Source organism: Leptodactylus fuscus, chromosome 5, assembly GCF_031893055.1.
Source record: "Leptodactylus fuscus isolate aLepFus1 chromosome 5, aLepFus1.hap2, whole genome shotgun sequence".
Classification (NCBI taxonomy): domain Eukaryota; kingdom Metazoa; phylum Chordata; class Amphibia; order Anura; family Leptodactylidae; genus Leptodactylus; species Leptodactylus fuscus.
Genome location: NC_134269.1, coordinates 192,920,145 through 192,938,797, shown reverse-complemented (window position 1 = coordinate 192,938,797; position 18,653 = coordinate 192,920,145). Strand labels below are relative to the sequence as shown.

The following is an 18,653-nucleotide window of genomic DNA, read 5'->3' as shown; positions in this document are numbered from 1 at the left end:
GCGCACTGTCCACACAAATCACTAATCTAGGCTGTGCCCCCCTGACAGTACAAGGCTATGGAAGAGCACTGTCAGGAGGGCATTCTTAACAACCCATTGATGACTCTGAGCTGTAAGCTTTCTAGTGGTATATATGATGATGTCAGTTACAGCTTTTTATTATATAAAAACATAATAGATATTCTAAGCCACTTGTATTCATCAGTATTGTAATTGTAATAGAGCTTTTACTTTTTTGTTAAACTTTTCCTCATATTTGCAGGTGCTGGATACCACTACTCTCATTCGAAGTTGTGTGCAGAATGCTATAGGCTTGTTAAGAGACGAAGGGAATATCAACAGCCGCAGCACCAGAAGGGTTGAAATCCTGATACAGCTATTGAGTTCTGAGAGTGAACTGAACGGTAAGGTTACTTACTTTTATGGAGACTTGGAAGAAGTCAGTGACAGATTTTTGTTTAGTAACCCTTTGCAAGGATCAAAGAGAAAAGTCCCACTTTGATTTCCATGGCAAAATGTTATATCTTCTTAAAAGATTTAGAGTTAGAAAAATTTTGGAAGAGTAATACAGAAAAAAAAACATTATAGGGTCAGGAAAAAAACAATACGGGCAGGGTCCTACTACTACAGTACCTGCAAAGTGGATGGAATTCTGGCTAATCCCTTCTACACATTGCAGAAAAATATCCGCAACGGAAATGCTGCAATTTTAAAAAACGGTTGTGTTTTTGTGAATCGCAGTATGTCATTTACACTTACAGTAACGTTGGCAGTTTCTTTGTTGGAATAATAGGGACAGAAAGTCAGTAGAAGAAAACTCTATGGACTTTCTGTGAAAAGAGCTGCAGAAAAAAAAGTGATGCATTTCAGCTGCGGTCTGAATGCAGGAACTTTCTATAGTCAGAAACTCAATCATGATGTCCTTATTGTGGCTGGGTTATCTTCTCATACATGTAGTGTCAGTAAGGACTGATAACTAGAGATGAGCAAACAGTGTTCTATCGAACTCATGTTCGATCGGATATTAGGCTGTTCGGCATGTTCGAATCGAACACCGCGTGGTAAAGTGCGCCATTACTCGATTTTCCTCCCACCTTCCCTGGTGCCTTTTTTGCTCCAATAACAGCGCAGGGTAGGTGGGACAGGAACTACGACACCGGTGACGTTGAAAAAAGTAGGCAAAACCCATTGGCTGCCGAAAACATGTGACCTCTAATTTAAAAGAACAGCGCCGCCCAGGTTCGCGTCATTCTGAGCTTGCAATTCACCGGGGACGGAGGTTTCCGTCCAGCTAGCTAGGGCTTAGATTCTGGGTAGGCAGGGACAGGCTAGGATAGGAAGGAGAAGACAACCACAACAGCTCTTGTAAGAGCTAAATTCCAGGGAGAAGCTTGTCAGTGTAACGTGGCACTGACGGGCTCAATCGCCGCAACCCAGCTTTCCCAGGATCCTGAATGGAATACACTGACAGTGTATTCCTGTATACCCCATATATACACCCCAAATCCCCGTTCCAACGGTGTGCCCCCCCACCTTCACCTCAGAAATACCCTGCAAGTCCCCTAGCAATAGGATTGGGGCTATATACACCCACTATTTTTGCTACTGCCATATAGTGCCATTGTCTGACTGGGAATTCAAAGAATATATTGGGGTTACAAATACCCTCATTTCTTGCTACTGCTATATAGTGCCATTGTCTCACTGGGAATTCAAAGAATATATTGGGGTTACGTGCACCCACAATTTTTGCTACTGCCATATAGTGCCATTGTCTGACTGGGAATTCAAAGAATATATTGGGGTTACGTGCACCCACAATTTTTGCTACTGGTATATAGTGCCATTGTCTGACTGGGAATTCAAAGAATATATTGGGTTTACAAATACCCTCATTTCTTGCTACTGCCATATAGTGCCAGTTTCTGACTGGGAATTCAAAGAATATATTGGGGTTACAAATACCCTCATTTCTTGCTACTGCCATATAGTGCCAGTTTCTGATTGGGAATTCAAAGAATATATTGGGTTTACAAATACCCTCATTTCTTGCTACTGCCATATAGTGCCAGTTTCTGACTGGGAATTCAAAGAATATATTGGGGTTACGTGCACCCACAATTTTTGCTACTGGTATATAGTGCCATTGTCTGACTGGGAATTCAAAGAATATATTGGGGTTACGTGAACCCACAATTTTTGCTACTGGTATATAGTGCCAGTTTCTGACTGGGAATTCAAAGAATATATTGGGGTTACGTGCACCCACAATTTTTGCTACTGCCATATAGTGCCATTGTCTGACTGGGAATTCAAAGAATATATTGGGGTTACGTGCACCCACAATTTTTGCTACTGGTATATAGTGCCATTGTCTGACTGGGAATTCAAAGAATATATTGGGTTTACAAATACCCTCATTTCTTGCTACTGCCATATAGTGCCAGTTTCTGACTGGGAATTCAAAGAATATATTGGGGTTACAAATACCCTCATTTCTTGCTACTGCCATATAGTGCCAGTTTCTGACTGGGAATTCAAAGAATATATTGGGTTTACAAATACCCTCATTTCTTGCTACTGCCATATAGTGCCAGTTTCTGACTGGGAATTCAAAGAATATATTGGGGTTACGTGCACCCACAATTTTTGCTACTGGTATATAGTGCCATTGTCTGACTGGGAGTTCAAAGAATATATTGGGGTTACGTGCACCCACAATTTTTGCTACTGGTATATAGTGCCAGTTTCTGACTGGGAATTCAAAGAATATATTGGGGTTACGTGCACCCACAATTTTTGCTACTGCCATATAGTGCCATTGTCTGACTGGGAATTCAAAGAATATATTGGGGTTACGTGCACCCACAATTTTTGCTACTGGTATATAGTGCCATTGTCTGACTGGGAATTCAAAGAATATATTGGGGTTACGTGCACCCACAATTTTTGCTACTGCCATATAGTGCCATTGTCTGACTGGGAATTCAAAGAATATATTGGGGTTATGTGCACCCACAATTTTTGCTATTGGTATATAGTGCCATTGTCTGACTGGGAATTCAAAGAATATATTGGGGTTACAAATACCCTCATTTCTTGCTACTGCCATATAGTGCCAGTTTCTGACTGGGAATTCAAAGAATATATTGGGGTTACGTGCACCCACAATTTTTGCTACTGCCATATAGTGCCATTGTCTGACTGGGAATTTAAAGAATATATTGGGGTTACGTGCACCCACAATTTTTGCTACTGCTATATAGTGCCATTGTCTGACTGGGAATTCAAAGAATATATTGGGTTTACAAATACCCTCATTTCTTGCTACTGCTATATAGTGCCAGTTTCTGACTGGGAATTCAAAATGCGCAAGGCTCCCGGAAAGGGACGTGGACGAGGCCGTGGGCGAGGTCGGGGGAATGGTTCTGGGGAGCAAGGTAGTAGTGAAGCCACAGGGCGTCCCGTGCCTACTCCTGTGGGGCAGCAAGCATTGCGCCACTCCACAGTGCCAGGGTTGCTTGCCACATTAACTAAACTGCAGGGTACAAATCTTAGTAGGCCCGAGAACCAGGAACAGGTCTTGCAATGGCTGTCGGATAACGCTTACAGCACATTGTCCAGCAGCCAGTCAGACTCTGCCTCCTCTCCTCCTATTACCCAACAGTCTTGTCCTCCTTCCTCCCAAAATTCCCAAGCTTCACAGAACAATAACCCCAACTGTCCCTGCTCCCCAGAGCTGTTCTCCGCTCCTTTCATTGTCCCTCAACCTGCCCCTCCACGTCGCGATTCCACGAACCTAACAGAGGAGCATCTGTGTCCAGATGCTAAAACACTAGAGTCTCCTCCATCTCCGTTCGATTTGGTGGTGGATGACCAGCAACCCACCCTCATCGACGATGATGTGATGCAGTTGCCGTCAGGGCATCCAGTTGACCTGCGCATTGTGCGGGAGGAGGAGATGAGACAGGAGTTGGAAGAGGAAGTGGTGGATGATGAGGACACTGACCCGACCTGGACAGGGGGGATGTCAAGCGGGGAAAGTAGTGTGGATTTTGAGGCAGGTGCAGCACCAAAAAGGGTAGCTAGAGGCAGAGGTCAGCAGCTTAGGCGAAGCCAGGCCACACCCGGAATCTCCCAAGATGTTCCAGTTCGTACCCAGCCCCGAAAAACTCCCACCTCGAGGGCACGTTTCTCGAAGGTGTGGAGTTTTTTCAAGGAATGCGCCGAGGACAGATATAGTGTTGTCTGCACAATTTGCCTCTCGAAATTGATTAGGGGCTCTGAGAAGAGCAACCTGTCCACCACTTCAATGCGCTGTCATTTGGAATCCAAGCACTGGAATCAGTGGCAGGCAGCAACGGCAGGACAAAGGCCGCCTGCCGTTCACGCCACTGCCACTGCCTCTGCCTCTGCTACTGCCACTGCTGACTGTGCTGGCGATGCACTCCAGAGGACAAGCCAGGACACCACTTCATCTGCCTCCGCCACTTTGTTGACTTCTTCCTCATCCTCCCCTGTTCCTGTCTTATCTCCTTCTCCTGCACCATCAAAGGCACCATCAGGCGCTTCTTTACAACAACCCACCATCTCTCAGACATTGGAGCGGCGGCAGAAATACACTGCTAACCACCCACACGCGCAAGCCTTGAACGCCAACATCGCTAAACTGCTGGCCCAGGAGATGTTGGCGTTCCGGCTTGTTGAAACTCCCGCCTTCCTGGACCTGATGGCAACTGCGGCACCTCGCTATGCCGTCCCTAGCCGTCCCTACTTCTCCCGGTGTGCCGTCCCCGCCTTGCACCAGCACGTGTCACTCAACATCAGGCGGGCCCTTAGTTCCGCGCTTTGCACAAAGGTCCACTTGACCACCGACGCGTGGACAAGTGCATGCGGACAGGGACGCTACATTTCACTGACGGCACACTGGGTGAATGTAGTTGAGGCTGGGACTGCTTCCCAAACTGGCCCGGTGTACCTCGTCTCCCCGCCTAACATTCCTGGCAGGGACACGAGAAGAACACCCCCCTCCTCCTCCACCGCCTCCTCCTCTGCCACCGCCTCCTCCTCCGCTGTTAGATTGACCCCAGCTACGAGTTGGAAACGTTGCAGCACTGGCGTTGGTAGACGTCAGCAGGCCGTGCTGAAGCTGATCAGCTTGGGGGACAGACAGCACACTGCCTCCGAGGTGAGGGATGCCCTCCTCGATGAGATGGCAATATGGTTTGAGCCGCTGCACCTGGGCCCAGGCATGGTCGTTTGTGATAACGGCCGGAACCTGGTAGCAGCTCTGGAGCTTGCCGGACTCCAACATGTTCCATGCCTGGCCCACGTCTTCAACCTAGTGGTGCAACGTTTCCTAAAGAGCTACCCCAATGTTCCAGAGCTACTGGTGAAAGTGCGGCGCATGTGCGCCCACTTTCGCAAGTCGACAGTAGCCGCTGCTAGCTTAAAATCTCTTCAGCAACGCCTGCATGTGCCACAACACCGGCTTTTGTGCGACGTCCCCACACGCTGGAACTCAACGTTTCAGATGTTGAATAGAGTGATTGAGCAGCAGAGACCTTTGATGGAATACCAGCTACAAAACCCTAGGGTGCCACAAAGTCAGCTGCCTCAGTTTCTCATCCATGAGTGGCCATGGATGAGAGACCTTTGTGACATCCTACGGGTGTTTGAGGAGTCCACAAGGAGGGTGAGCTCTGAGGATGCGATGGTGAGCCTTACAATCCCGCTCTTGTGTGTTCTGAGAGAATCCCTGATTGACATCAGGGATAACTCAGATCACACAGAGGAGTCAGGGATAGCATCCGATCCGTCACAGCTGGAGAGTAGGTCCACACATCTGTCCGCTTCATCGTGTTTAATGGAGGAGGAGGAGGAGGAAGAAGAGTTGTCCGATGATGTGATGGTGATACAGGAGGCTTCCGGGCAACTTCGAATCGTCCCATTGTTGCAGCGCGGATGGGTAGACATGGACGTTGAGGAGGAAATGGAGATTGAACTTTCCGGTGGGGCCAGAGGAGTCATGCCAACTAACACTGTGGCAGACATGGCTGAGTTCATGTTGGGGTGCTTTACAACCGACAAGCGTATTGTCAAAATCATGGAGGACAACCAGTACTGGATCTTTGCTATCCTTGACCCCCGGTATAAAAACAACATCTCCTCTTTTATTCCGGTAGAGGGGAGGGCCAATCGCATCAATGCTTGCCACAAGCAATTGGTGCAGAATATGATGGAGATGTTTCCAGCATGTGACGTTGGCGGCAGGGAGGGCAGTTCCTCCAGTAGGCGACCAAGTTCTCACCGGTCCACACAAACGAGGGGCACACTGTCTAAGGTCTGGGACACCTTGATGGCACCCCCTCGCCAAAGTGCCACCACGGAGGGTCCTAGTGTCACCAGGCGTGAGAAGTATAGGCGCATGTTGCGGGAATACCTTTCCGACCACAGCCCTGTCCTCTCCGACCCCTCTGCGCCCTACACGTATTGGGTGTCGAAGTTGGACCTGTGGCTTGAACTTGCCCTATATGCCTTGGAGGTGCTGTCCTGTCCTGCCGCCAGCGTCCTATCTGAGAGGGTGTTCAGTGTGCCGGTGGCATCATCACTGACAAGCGCACCCGTCTGTCAGCTGAGAGTGCCGACCGGCTCACTTTGATAAAAATGAACCACCACTGGATAGAGCCTTCATTTTTGAGCCCACCTGTGTAAAGCACCCCAACATGAAACTCCATGTCTGTGCTCAACCTCTCCAATTCCTCCGCATCCTCATACTCATCCACCATAAGCGTTGCACAATTCTGCTAATACTAGGCTCCCTCCACCATGATTTCCCCCAACTCTGCTGGTTAGAGGCTCCCTCCACCCTGATGTCCCCCAAGTCTGCTGGTTAGAGGCTTACTCCACCCTGCTTTCCCACAACTCTGCTGGTTAGAGTCTCCCTCCACCCTGATTTCCCACAACTCTGCTGGTTAGAGGCTCCCTCCACCCTGATTTCCCCCAACTCTGCTGGTTAGAGGCTCCCTCCACCCTGATTTCCCCCAACTCTGCTGGTTAGAGACTCCCTCCACCATGAATTGGTCCAAACTGGGGGTTTTAGAGGCTCCCTCCACCATGAATTGGTCCAAACTGGGGTTTTTAGAGGCTCCCTCCACCATGAATTTGCCCAAACTGGGGTTTTTAGAGGCTCCCTCCACCATGAATTTGCCCAAACTGGGCTGGTTAGAGGCTCCCTCCACCATGAATTGGTCCAAACTGGGGTTTTTAGAGGCTCCCTCCACCATGAATTTGCCCAAACTGGGCTGGTTAGAGGCTCCCTCCACCATGAATTGGTCCAAACTGGGGTTTTTAGAGGCTCCCTCCACCATGAATTGGTCCAAACTGGGGTTTTTAGAGGCTCCCTCCACCATGAATTGGTCCAAACTGGGGTTTTTAGAGGCTCCCTCCACCATGAATTGGTCCAAACTGGGCTGGTTAGAGGCTCCCTCCACCATGAATTGGTCCAAACTGGGGTTTTTAGAGGCTCCCTCCACCATGAATTGGTCCAAACTGGGTTTTTTAGAGGCTCCCTCCACCATGAATTGGTCCAAACTGGGGTATTTAGAGGCTCCCTCCACCATGAATTGGTCCAAACTGGGGTTTTTAGAGGCTCCCTCCACCATGAATCTGCCCAAACTGGGCTGGTTAGAGGCTCCCTCCACCATGAATTGGTCCAAACTGGGGTTTTTAGAGGCTCCCTCCACCATGAATTGGTCCAAACTGGGGTTTTTAGAGGCTCCCTCCACCATGAATTGGTCCAAACTGGGGTTTTTAGAGGCTCCCTCCACCATGAATTTGCCCAAACTGGGCTGGTTAGAGGCTCCCTCCACCATGAATTGGTCCAAACTGGGGTTTTTAGAGGCTCCCTCCACCCTGTTTTCCCACAACTCTGCTGGTTAGAGGCTCCCTCCACCATGAATTGGTCCAAACTGGGGTTTTTAGAGGCTCCCTCCACCATGAATTGGTCCAAACTGGGGTTTTTAGAGGCTCCCTCCACCATGAATTGGTCCAAACTGGGGTTTTTAGAGGCTCCCTCCACCCTGTTTTCCCACAACTCTGCTGGTTAGAGGCTCCCTCCACCATGAATTGGTCCAAACTGGGGTTTTTAGAGGCTCCCTCCACCATGAATTGGTCCAAACTGGGGTTTTTAGAGGCTCCCTCCACCATGAATTGGTCCAAACTGGGGTTTTTAGAGGCTCCCTCCACCATGAATTGGTCCAAACTGGGGTTTTTAGAGGCTCCCTCCACCATGAATTGGTCCAAACTGGGGTTTTTAGAGGCTCCCTCCACCATGAATTTGCCCCAACTCTGCTGGTTAGAGGCTCAATCCACCCTGATTTTCAAAACAAATGTTGGTGCCAACCTCAACTTACTACAAGGGCCAAATTCACTGCTGGTGACAAGCTCTCCTCACTGCAAGTGCCAAATACACATGTTTCAAGGTGTTTTCCTACTGTCAGAGAAGTGGTATTGAGTGTGTAAAGTGTGTAGTTGTTAGGCTGTGATGTTGGGGTAATAGAGGGTCTTCTCCCTTAACGAGTATATGTTCCCCATAGACTATAATGGGGTTCGAAACCCGTTCGAACACACGAACAGTGAGCGGCTGTTCGATTCGAATTTCGAACCTCGAACATTTTAGTGTTCGCTCATCTCTACTGATAACCTGTCCACAATAAGGAAATTATGATTGGGTTTCTGACAAGTCCCAGAACGTACCAAGTTTCTGCATTCATGGTCATATCCATTGGCAAGTCACCTTGTGCACCTTGAGTCTTAAGCGTTAACATAGGTAATGTTTTCGTTTATTTTTTGTAGGCTCCTTCTTGAAACATCTTAAACTCCGTCTGCATAACATGTTGAAGGCTCAAGAGGAGAAGTTATATCACGCCGCAGAATGGGTTATGCGAGAGGCTGCAAATCTGGATGCACTGCAGGAGGCAGGAACTTTCAGGTACTAGAAGGGAAAAGTGGCTGCTAGTTTTCTTCTGCATTTATTATACCATATGCTGCGATCTACACACTTCGAAGTTAAGTAGATGTCGATTCATTTTTATTCTACTAGTTTACAAAAAAAAACAAAAAAAACCCACTTTATTATCACTTTTACATGATCAACCACATGCAGCCTGGTTAAGGCTAAAGCCCCATGTTACGGAAACGCAGCTTTTTTGTTGCAGATTTCATAGCGAATTTTTGAGCCAAAGTCAGGAGATATATAGGAAGTTCTTATACTTCTCCCTTCTGCTCAATCCACTTCTGGCTTTGGCTCAAAAAAACACAAAAAAATCTGCAACAAAAAAATGCTGCGTTCCTGCAGTGTGGGGCTTCAGCCTTAGTCTTCGGGACACAGCAATTTTTTTTTTTTTTTTTTTTTTTATGTCACTTCTAAAAGTCATAATTTTTTATTTCTAAGTTGTAGTGGTTGTTCTCCTTGGGCTTCCTTTTTCAAAATGAGTTGTATTATTCAATGGTATAATTTTGGAGTGCCCATAATTTGACTAAATTTGTTAAACCACAACGTCATTTCCAGCATTGTTTTTTAATTTAAATTTTTCACCGTACGGCATAAATAACATGGTCTTTATTCTGCACATCGGTGCGGTTATGGCTTTGGTTTTGGCATCATCATGTTATCTTTTTGTTTCACAATTTTGTTTTTATGTAGAAAGTTTTAGTTTTTTATTACAATCTGGGGTACTGTACATATGACTATTTGATAACTTTTTATTCAGATTTTTTTGGAGGTGGGGTCACCAATCAAGAACATTTCTAACAATGTGTTTGTTATAATGTGTTAATTTTGTATAAAATGTGTAATATAAAATGTGTATTTTTATTATTACATAATAATGCTTTTTTTTTTTTTAACAGAAAAAGCCATTTTTAAATCATATTTTCAGATTGTGTGATCTTCTGTTTTAACCCAATAACGATACTAGTACTAGAATACTAATGTATTGCAGTGTATTATGACTGAAAGCCTTCCTAGTAGGTCCTACCTTCGCACATAATAGATGAACAGTGATGACAGGCCTGCTGGCCTAGGTCAATATGTGACTATTGGTGGGGTTGTGGAACCATTATGAGTAAGGTCTTAGATGGCATGGTCACTATTGACTGTGGGATATAAGGAGTTAAATACCCAGGATCAAACTTGTATCCAATCTTGGGCACTGGTTGCCTTCTGCAATGGCTTAGGGCTAGTTCACACGCGAACTGTCCGCGTGGGTTTTGACACAGAGAGAGACGCGGCGAGCCGCGTCTCTCTCGTCAAAACCCGCCCGCCGCGGCTTAACCCTCTGCTGTCGGCTCAAATGAATGAGCCGACATAGGAGGGAGCTGCCGGGGGCGGAAGCCGCGTGGCTGAGCCTGCGCGGCTTCCGCCTGAAGAAAGGACATGTCCTTTCTTTTGTCCGCTAGCAGCAGCTCGCCGCTAGCGGAGAACAGAAGCCCGGCGGTCTCCATAGACCACCATTATAAAGGGAGGTTTTGGACGCGAAATCCGCTGTCAAAAACCTCCCCTTATACTCACGTGTGAACTAGCCCTTAAAGTGATTCGTTCACCACCTACACCAATTCAAGGTCTTAACATCTGTTAGTAGGTGCCACTCCACTGATTCCAGCACAGTTGGAATTTTCTCTCTAACTCCCACTTTTCCTGAACAGCCAGCACAGTTAGTGTAGCTCTGTAATGTCAGAAGGGCGGTGTCAGGCAGGAGGCGTGCTTCATAGCTCTAATCAGAGGCAGCCAGTGTCAGAGCTCAGAATCACACCCCTTGTCTGCTCCTGCCTGACCCTGCCCTCCTAACAGCACAGAGTCTGCCATGCATCAAAATTAACAGCACTGATTGCTTTGGAACAGTGGGGGCTAGAGAAAGAAAAAAAATCTAACTTTACTAAGATAAGTGGAGCAACAGAAAAAGTGGTTGGAGAGCTTCCTAGATGTGACATTACATTGATATTTTGCCATTATTGTCACATCCCTGATGATCATGGTGTACAAGCTACCATGAGCAGAGACAGTGATAGCCATTACATAGATAACACATTTGTTATATTCCTTGTCGCACTCACATGACCAAGTTGTACGTACCAGAGGGGAGGGAGATGACAGGCACAAACCTGTGCTAGGAATTTTTTTTTTTTTTTTTTTATAGCTGGGAGACAAGATGAAGGACCTGGAGTATTAATAATAATAATAATAATTATATTTTTATATGCAGACAAACCCTCTGGAAACGCGTTCAAAAAGCTGTGACACCATTTTTATCCTTCATTTTATCCATCATTGACTGCAATGGCAACCTGGAAGTTCTTGTGAAAAACGACGTGGAGGACTCTTTAAAATCCCTATGGATGTTTATTTTTTCTAATGAAAAACTCCTACCCGTTTCTAGCAACTTCAGGTATCTTCATTTAAGAAAAGTAATTTATTGGTTTATTGGATAGCATAGTTCCATTGTATAAATAGATCTTAGTTTTTGCAGAATACATAAATTCTGGCCATAGTCAGATGTGTGTGATACTTCAGCGCAGCCATATTGTTTAACATATTAAGGTTGAACTGAGCCCCAAAACCAAACCCACATATACCAAGCTCTTACTGTACACCAGCAGTAGACAGGTAACATTAGTCATACAGTAACTTTACAAAGATGCTGTTATTTCAGACAACAAAGCTAATACTAAAGTATATTCAAGTTTCAAACTTTAGTATAGAAAACTATATTGCTTACAAGTTACATAAATGAGACATACATACAATGTGCAATACAATTCTGAAAAAAAGGATAAACAACAGAAAAGCCCAATACTTTGGCCCCCAACTTGTTACTCTGTTATGATTGGACCGGTATTTTTATGCACTCCAGCAGTAGTTAAAACAATAATCCTCTTGTGTCCTGAGTCAGTCCTCAAGGATTGTTGTTGTTGTTATTATTAGATATATTTGTATGTTATAAAAGATATCAGCCAAAAAAAACATTTGATGTTAGCTGATTGTATTTACTATGTACTTGTCCTTTCATTTGACTTTTCAAGATAAGCTGCCGTGTGCAGGATAAGACTATTTTTGCTCATTAAATCACATATATTCTGCACGCTATAAAATATGTGGAACTTGTGGTTCTCTCTGAGTTGGTCTTGGCTGCCATACACTGTACAAAGCGATTACAGGAGGAATATGCTCTATATATGTGACTAATGTGTTTTGGTTGTGATAGAAAGCTGTCTCCAGCAGTAATTTTCACAGTGAAAGTTATTTAAAGTGGACTTTTCATCAGATCGGGCACATGCAGTTCTATATACTTCTGGAAAGCTGACAGTGCACTGAATTCAGCGCACTGTCGGCTTTCCCGATCTGTGCCCCGGGTAAAGAGCTATCGGTCCCGGTACCGTAGCGCTTTACAGTCAGAAGGGCGTTTCTGACACTTAGCCAGGGGCACCCTTCTGCCCAGGAGCGCCTATCGCGCTGTACTGTGGAGCGGGGAGGAACGCCCCCTCCCTCTCCTGATAATACTCGTCTATGGACGAGCTGTGTGAGCAGAGGGAGGGGGCGTTCCTCCCCGCTCACACTGTACAGCGCGATAGGCGCTCCTGGGCAGAAGGGCGTCCCTAGCCAACTGTCAGAAACGCCCTTCTGACACTAAAGCCCTACGGTCCCGGGACTGATAGCGCTTTACACCGGGCACAGATCGGGAAAGCCGATAGTGCGCTGAATTCAGCGCACTGTTGGCTTTCCAGCAGTATATAAAACTGCATGTGCCCGATCTGATGAAAGGTCCTCTTTAAGCGGAGGAAGGCGAGCAGAGAGCAGAAGGAGGCATTTCTTAGATACGTAATACTACAGTTTCTTACAGCCGTCTTTACTATTCATTTATGTAAAGTCTGAAATGACAGGGTCTATTTATTTACCCCAACTAAAAGGACGTTTTGAGGAATCTGGTTTGTACATGATAATGGTACAGGGGAGAACTTTGGAGTAATATTTACACATAAGGAATTCTCGTAGACAGATCAGAGATAGAACAGGATATTGTCTGCGTTCACCATATGAGTTGATGTCTAAGTTGACATCTGCGCCAGTCTCTGTTGAAGACTGTGGCTAAGAAATCGATAGAGAGAAAGGTCCAACTCAGACTATAATGTGGACCACGGGATTCCGCGGGTAACCGTTGTTTTAGTGGTCTGGCTCTCCATCGTTCAGGTCTCATGGTGGATCCGAATGACAGAGCCCAGCACAGATGTGACCTGGCCTTACAAGGGTGCAATCTCAAAAGTTTAATATTATTAAGTAAAAGTGTTGTTTCTATACAGCTCACAGACTGAAACAATTTTGGTGAAGAATAACATGAATATTGCCGCTTTTGGGGAAAATGGCTTGCCTTTTAGCTGGAGGATTAAAGATTATCTGGAAGAGATTTGGACTCAGGCTCAGCACATTGATTGCATAGAAGGTAATGTTTAATGTGAACATGGTTGTATTGTTTACGCTCACAATGATTTTGAGTAGGAAACGGTTTGTGTCAGGCAGGACATGTATGTTTCTCTAGTGGACTACCCAATACTAGATTCTCCAGGGTCTTTGGGAAGGTAAGGTTTATTCATGACTTCCCAGGATTATTAACACTTTCAGCATACATCAGAGAACTGCTGATGCATCTCTTCTAATGAGTCACAGTGTTCATTATGTAACTGAGAATTTTAAATAGGTTTCTAAAATCTAATGTTCTTAGGTTTGCTCTTAATGGGTTTTTCTCCCATGTGTGCCTTCCAACATTGGTTCTGTCACACATTTCTCTTACTATCTTCAGGAAGGATTCTTCTACACTTTCCTCTCACATTTTCTCTCCATGACTATGACCCCAGTTGACATTTCCTGGGCACTTCCCACTTCTGCACATTTAGTACCAGCCCCTGTTCCCCATAGTTTCTGCTGCATCACATCTCTAGCAACTTGGCTTTGCACAAAGGCAGTTACTCTACCATAGGAATTATTCCCTCTCCCATTGGTGGGAAAAATAACCCCCTTTTAGTATCCCGTAACTGCACCTACATGAGGAACGCAGTGTCCCCGTGCCTGTGCATTCTCATGAAGCTATTGGTCCCAATCACATGTTTTCTCCTAAGCAAACAGCAACAACCACTTGCATCATGGGTCAAACCTGTGGCAAACTGGGAAACATAACATATACATAGTTCAGGCATGACAACAATACACATTGAATCTATCAAAATACTGAAAATGAATAATCAGCAGTCTCAAACAACCTTAGGGTCAAATCCACTGTCTCACATCCCTGAGGCTGCCCTCATTCTGCTGATTGCACCTTAGCTGGTTATTATTTTTTCCAATATCTGTTATTGTGTGCATCGGATTCCTCAGGCTGAACCTTGCATGTTGCACTAGGGTCATCCAGTAGTTTCCTTCTGATCTGCTTTACACATATCTGTTCTCTTGCTCCAGGGGTATCGCCCATAACAAATCTTTTTCCTGCCCCACTGCAAGCATAAAGTGTCTTCACACCTAGAGCCTTTCACACAGCTCTACCTTACTGTATTTGAGATGACTTCTTCCTTCATCCACCTTGGAGACTGCTCTTGGTTATCCCCCATAAGGTATTAGCTATGGCCATAGGATGGACAATCTCTGTGCCCTGTATGCCAACCCTTAGCTCCTGATGGTATTACGCCCTCTTCTGTTAGTGGGAAGAGCCTGTAACTCCATCCATCTGAGCCATGTGGCTATAAATGAATCAGGATCAATGTAGCCAAGTTATTGTGATGAAATAGATGGATTGTTGTTACATTTTATTGTCTTTTATTTTGAATTATTTTCCTTATTTTTAGGTCCTGACATGAAATTTGTGAATATCTTCTCACAGACTCCATTGGGAAATTTTATTTCCTTGAAAGAAATAAGTGAACAGCAAAACCTGTTCTTGAATTATCAGCGAGACTTCATCCTCATGTCCATGTCTATATCCTCTCCTAAAGAGCTGAAGGTGGGGTCTGCACCGTCTACACTATGTAAGACATATATCACGTAATGTTACGTCTATAACCAGTTTCCCTGTACCTCCTATATGTTGCAGGTGATGGAGTATGCTCTCTCGACATGTATTGAGGAAATCCGAAGTAATAAAGATAGTGAGCAGCTGACTCTTCCATGGGTGCATATTGGATATAATTCATTTCAGCACAGACTGCAAAACTTAAGCAGGATTTTGGCCCTCAGTCCTTCAGTGGTTTCATCTCTTGAGGAAAAAATTGATAACAATGATCCAATGATCAGAGATCAAATGGTAAGTATTGATCTTCTACATTACACCAGTTTGGATCCCGGTAACATACTTTTGGTGGTTTCATAGTTTACCATCCCATTTACGACATCTTTTGGTGCTGGCCTGTTCAGTCCTGAGACTTATTAGTCTCTTCCCCCATTTTACATTTTCTATACTATTTGTATGCCATTATGCCCATTCTTGTTTGTATCAATAAATATGCTTTTTATTCACATTCTTGTGAGATTTTTCCTCATCTGTACTCCAAACTGTTCTAGGGGGTGGGGAATGTTCTATCCCATTATTATTTGATGCGAGTGTGACTTGTAGTTTTTGTCACTTATGTAAAAAATGGGAAATGTCTTGTTGAAGAGTTGGAAAAAATTAAACATCCTCCACATCTTTGCATTCTTTAATAACTGCTACTCGACTTATTCCGTCACAATTGTTGTTTGGTTTTTTTTCGTTTAGCTCCCACCATTCCTGAGTGCTGTTATTTCAGAACCCAATATGTGAAGTAGGCAGTCTCAGACTATCTGCTCCATAACAGGGCATCTAGCCTGGCAGTACAGATCCAAATGAGCAAATTGGGTGCTAAAACAAATTGCAAAGTGCTCTGGAAGTATCAAAGAGTTGGAACTCGGGGAGGTGGAGAAAGATCCCCTTTAAATAAAAAACAAACAAACAAAAAAAAAAAAAACATGCATACATTTTTGGTATCAATTTTGATCTATGATGGGGGTCAAGTACTAGTATGTTATGGTTTGTGATACGCAGGTAGTATGGTTTGTGAGGTCCCAGTAGGATTTTTTTCTGTTAAAGTGGGCATTATGGAAATCATAAAACCAATACTTTAAAATTCCATTTACTAATACTAACTATTCAGTGTTATGAATGGTTCAGACTTGTGTTTGCATATTTTCTGTAATAGATCTATTTATATTTATAGGTTCTTGATATCTTTGCTGCTATTGCTTGCATGGAAATATTAGAAGACAGTATGAAGGACCTAAGCCCAGAAGACTGGATGTACCAAGTGAAAAACATACAAATGCCCATTGAACTAATATGTTCAGAAGAATATTTAAATGGCTACAGTTCTATATGTAAACCTGGAATTGACCAAATCAGGTATCATTTTCTATGGCCTAAAGCACTTCTGCAATTGTCTTATGTCCCATTCCTCCTCACTGGGGTTGTCAATTAGAATGGGGTGGCTTTTGAGTATTTGTGCTGCTGATCCAAGTCTATGGGATAGTAGGGAGCGCTGTATTAAAACTCCTTCATACTGTGTTCATGCAGTGTGGAGGAATGGGTAGGGGGAATTAGGACATGCATCCTAGTAGTTGAGGCGGTCTCCTGCAAACACATCTATTCTATCCCATGGACAGGTGATAAATATCAATTGTAGAACAAGCATTTTAATAAAAAAAAAAAAAAGATCACTGGTGATTGTGTTGAGGATCTGCGCCATTGTGCACCTTCTAATCCTTTATTCCTGTTTGATGGAATTCAAAAAGTTACCTGGCAAAGCAGATCTGTTAATATAAAGGGAATTTACTGTAAATCTGTAAAATAGAAAGTTGTAAAAATCCCAAGCTGTTGAGGCATTTCAGAAATCAATCTTTAAAGACTTTAGACACTTTTGCCGTTATTTTTTATGGTTTGTTCACTAGTGCAAAAATAAGACTTTTTTTCTGAGATTTCAAAAAAAATTTTAACAGCAGCAAATACTATAAAATAATAAAAATAACACAATTCATCTGTTATACCCTCTACTTAAAGGGGTTGTCCCATCACAAGGATCCTATCAATACTGCTAGTTTATGTGGATTTAAGACTTTTCCTAAATACATTGCTTTATCAAAACTGCTTTGTTTGTCCACTATCTTAATTTATTCACTTCATTGTTTACACTCCATTTCTATGGCTTTTTTTCTATGGCTCTTGGGATTATCTGCTCATTTGTCAAGTGATGTAGCTGCCTGCTCTCAGAGGGGGAGGGAGGGGCTGGGAGCAGCTCTGAGCTGTTTATGTCTTTTAAGTAGCGGAGCTTCTCAGAGCTCTTATCAGTCGGTTTAATTGAAATTGACTGATAAGAGCTGAGATAGGGAGTCCATTACCTCTGTATGTAATGCAGACTGACTCAAATCCAACTCTGCTACATCAGCTTCACACTGTGGTAATTAATTTACAACCAATCCCGTGCAAGTGAAACCCCGCCCGCCTGCAGGTTAGTGAACAAGTGTCATGGGAATACCCCCTTTAAAGTGGTTCTTTGCTTACCAAGATCCCTGCTTCTAATTACTGCTTTCACCAGACTCATGCAAGCAATACAGCTATTGTAGAGTCTGTGTAACTTCTTCACACAGCTAAGCTAAGCTGTCCTGCTGCTTCTGGCATAGATCTGATGGCATTAAGCCTTTTCTGCTCTGTCTATGTCTGCTCTCTGCTTCTCATCTTAGAAATAGCAACAGAGTTAGAATTAATGTGTGAAAAGGGGGAAGGATCCAAGTTTTTATTGAGGGCAGATCACAAAGGCTGTACATAGGTAGGAAAGCACACAAAAGAGTCTGTAGGGGAAGAGAGGTGAAGCACATAGGCTGTGCACAAGTGATAAGTTACAGCACACCTTGAAAAACTCTACAGGTAAGTGGAGGGGTCGCATTTTGTTGCATTTGTTTGAGCTGAAGCCAAGAGTGGATTGAGCAGAATGTAGAAGTATAAGATACTTCCTATATATATTTCCCATTCCTTTTGCAGCCACTCTTGGTATTGGTTCAACAACAAAAGCGGTGTTTCTGCAGTCCCAGGTCAGTGATTGTGTAGACTTGCACAGAACTCTATGAGTCTAACCATTTACTCCTATGTACTGATAACACAGGTCAGAATGGAATAGAGTGTTTTCCATGGCTCTTTTTATGGAGCATATGCTGGTGGATGACTGTCTACAGGATGCAGAGATGCGGCGTATCGTAATAGGAAATGCCCGCTCTCTTGGACAGGTAAAACTTTTTTTTTCTTATAACCATAATAAACCATGACACATGATGTATTTTTATGACTGCAATATTTTTACGGCAAAATCAATCTAGAGGAGTCTGACATAACTTTGGTTGGCCTCACATGGGTGAGTTCAGGTTACGTAACACAGTTCACATATTGGCCACATATTGGTCACATCTACTAGTTCTTGGCTGTACTGAACTGACATGCTGAGTAAACAGTGTATTACTATGGTAGTATCATTATGTTTGTCACTATATGTGAAGAAACTACTCTTGGGTTAAAGGGGTTGTGCCTTTGTGGATACTTATCACCTATCTACAG

The 18,653-nt window shown here is 44.2% G+C and overlaps 1 protein-coding gene across 1 annotated transcript in view; it reads left to right on the top strand.

The window, feature by feature from the left end:
- Positions 1-18,653, top strand: part of LOC142203891 (E3 ubiquitin-protein ligase RNF213-like) — a 335,709-nt gene that overhangs the window by 259,261 nt on the left and 57,795 nt on the right. The window contains exons 31-38 of the mRNA XM_075274990.1: positions 263-404; positions 8,857-8,992; positions 11,265-11,447; positions 13,357-13,496; positions 14,890-15,044; positions 15,135-15,344; positions 16,273-16,454; positions 18,208-18,328. Coding sequence (XP_075131091.1) covers positions 263-404; positions 8,857-8,992; positions 11,265-11,447; positions 13,357-13,496; positions 14,890-15,044; positions 15,135-15,344; positions 16,273-16,454; positions 18,208-18,328 — 1,269 coding nt within the window. The remainder of the gene's footprint in view (positions 1-262; positions 405-8,856; positions 8,993-11,264; positions 11,448-13,356; positions 13,497-14,889; positions 15,045-15,134; positions 15,345-16,272; positions 16,455-18,207; positions 18,329-18,653) is intronic.